At 43.8% G+C, this 1897-nt stretch overlaps 1 protein-coding gene across 1 annotated transcript in view; it reads right to left on the reverse strand.

Annotated features, from left to right (window-relative positions):
* The window catches only part of LOC107726269 (metabotropic glutamate receptor 7-like), a gene marked incomplete at its 3' end in the record, with an annotated part of 108100 nt that extends 106591 nt beyond the window's left edge, over positions 1-1509 (reverse strand). The window contains exon 1 of the mRNA XM_016535801.1: positions 412-1509. Coding sequence (XP_016391287.1) covers positions 412-891 — 480 coding nt within the window. The remainder of the gene's footprint in view (positions 1-411) is intronic.
* Between the last annotated feature and the right edge of the window lie 388 nt (positions 1510-1897).

The raw sequence follows: 1897 nt of genomic DNA on the forward strand, positions 1-1897 counted from the left end.
TTTAAATAAACTATAATAGAATAGAATAGAATAGAATGATGTGTTGGTATTGATTGCATCAAGCAATCATACCAAAAAAAGAACTTAGAAACTGAAAATGGATAGAGAGTCAAAGAAAGGAACCCTGTTGAAAAGACACTTTGCAGGTGTGATGAGTCGATGCCTGATCGATTTATTGATTATGACTAACAACCTGTTGTGGTTACGCTACTGATTGCAAAAACAAAACATGCTTTTCCATAACAACTGTCATTATGCTGTGCTGTTTTATGTGGCGTTTTGAGGTATTATGCGTTCTCATAAATCAGCTGTCATGTAATCATACGGGGTGGAATGACATGAAACCGTGACGCAGGGACTCATTCCAGCACATGTGATAGGCTACGGTTGGGCACTTGGGCTCAGACTCACCTGGAACAGTCGCAGTATATTTGCGACCATGATGGACACTGAACTCGCCGAAGCCCCTATGACTCCGATCACCTTTTCGGGCTTGACGAACACCGGGGGCTCTCCGTTCGTACACCTCACATCCGACGTGTCTTTCTGTATGAGAGCCTGCACAAAAGTAAGCGACTGCTCCAACGCGTACGTGTCTCGCGAACATGTGTCTAAAACCCGAGCGCCTAAAGTGATGTTGGGCAAAAGCTCGTCGTCACTGTTGATTTGGTCCAATGCATAAAGCATCGCCTCCAACCTGTGTATCCCGTTCTCCTTCTTGATATCTCCACACGGTTCCCCGGAGACCCCGCGGGCATGGACCGGGAAAAGGCCACCCAGGGTCAAATCCCCCTCAATTCTGATGGAATGAGGCGCGTAGATTTCCTGCGAAAGTGTCACATCCACAAGCGCTTGAATTATCCAAAATACCCGCCATGGAAAGCAAGCCATGTCTCCTTGTCGTTGGGAAACAGAAAAAAAAGGCACTTTTCACAGTATTTATTGGTTAACAAAAACAGAATCGATATCAATAACGGCCATAGAGCCTTTCAAAGTAAGGTTGATGTGGAAATACGTTGAGGTTTTCTCCAAGAACAGAAGGATGCGTTATTCCTTGGGAAAGTGCGCATCGCATGGCGACGCTTGTTGCTTAGATATTCTGCATGATTTCTTTTAATAAAGAAAAAAAGACAGAAAAACAAATTAAAATACGTACAGTACCTCTTTCTATGATTTGTCCTTAAATCAAACACACGCAAACCGCATTAAAGTGCAGAGATATTCGACTAAAACGTCCGATCCACGCTGATGTCATAACACCACTGTAAAACCATCGCGACTGAGTCTTAACGGATTTTATTTTTAAAAAAAGTAAGGCGGCAAAAAAAGTTTTCGTTCAGAATGCCGCGTCGCGTATAACGGTCAGAGAAAAAATGTTGCAGAGAATCGACGTCAGGTGAGATATCCGTACCATCCTCCCATTTTTTCGCTCGGAGCAGGTGCTGCTTATTACATTTGAGAGAAAGCAAGCAAGCTTAGGCGGTGATACGTCTTTTGGTCTTGCGAAAATCCCCACAAGAGACAAGAAGACAGCCCCGCGTGTCTCCTCCTCTCTCTTTCTCTCTCCCTCGCTCTTTCTCTCTCCCTCGCTCTTTCTCTCTCCACTCAGAATCAAATATGGATTTGTCAAATGACTCAACGCACGATCGATTGTCATGTTACTCATCCTGGTCAGCCCTCAAAGAAAATACGCTCCTGCATGTGAGGAAAATCATTAGGCGATATAGTCATTAAACCCAAAAATTAATTGTGAGGAAGGAGGGATGTTGCAATGGAGGTCTCACTAAGTTTCCAGCATCGGTTCCAAAGCTCACGGTAGTTGAATGCGGGTTTAACGTTAACATTTTCACCACATCATTCTCTGCAATAGAGAAAGAAAGACTTCTCAAACGTTTAA

This window comes from Sinocyclocheilus rhinocerous, unplaced genomic scaffold (assembly GCF_001515625.1).
Source record: "Sinocyclocheilus rhinocerous isolate Xijiao unplaced genomic scaffold, SAMN03320098_v1.1 scaffold1267, whole genome shotgun sequence".
NCBI classification, from domain to species: Eukaryota; Metazoa; Chordata; class Actinopteri; order Cypriniformes; family Cyprinidae; genus Sinocyclocheilus; species Sinocyclocheilus rhinocerous.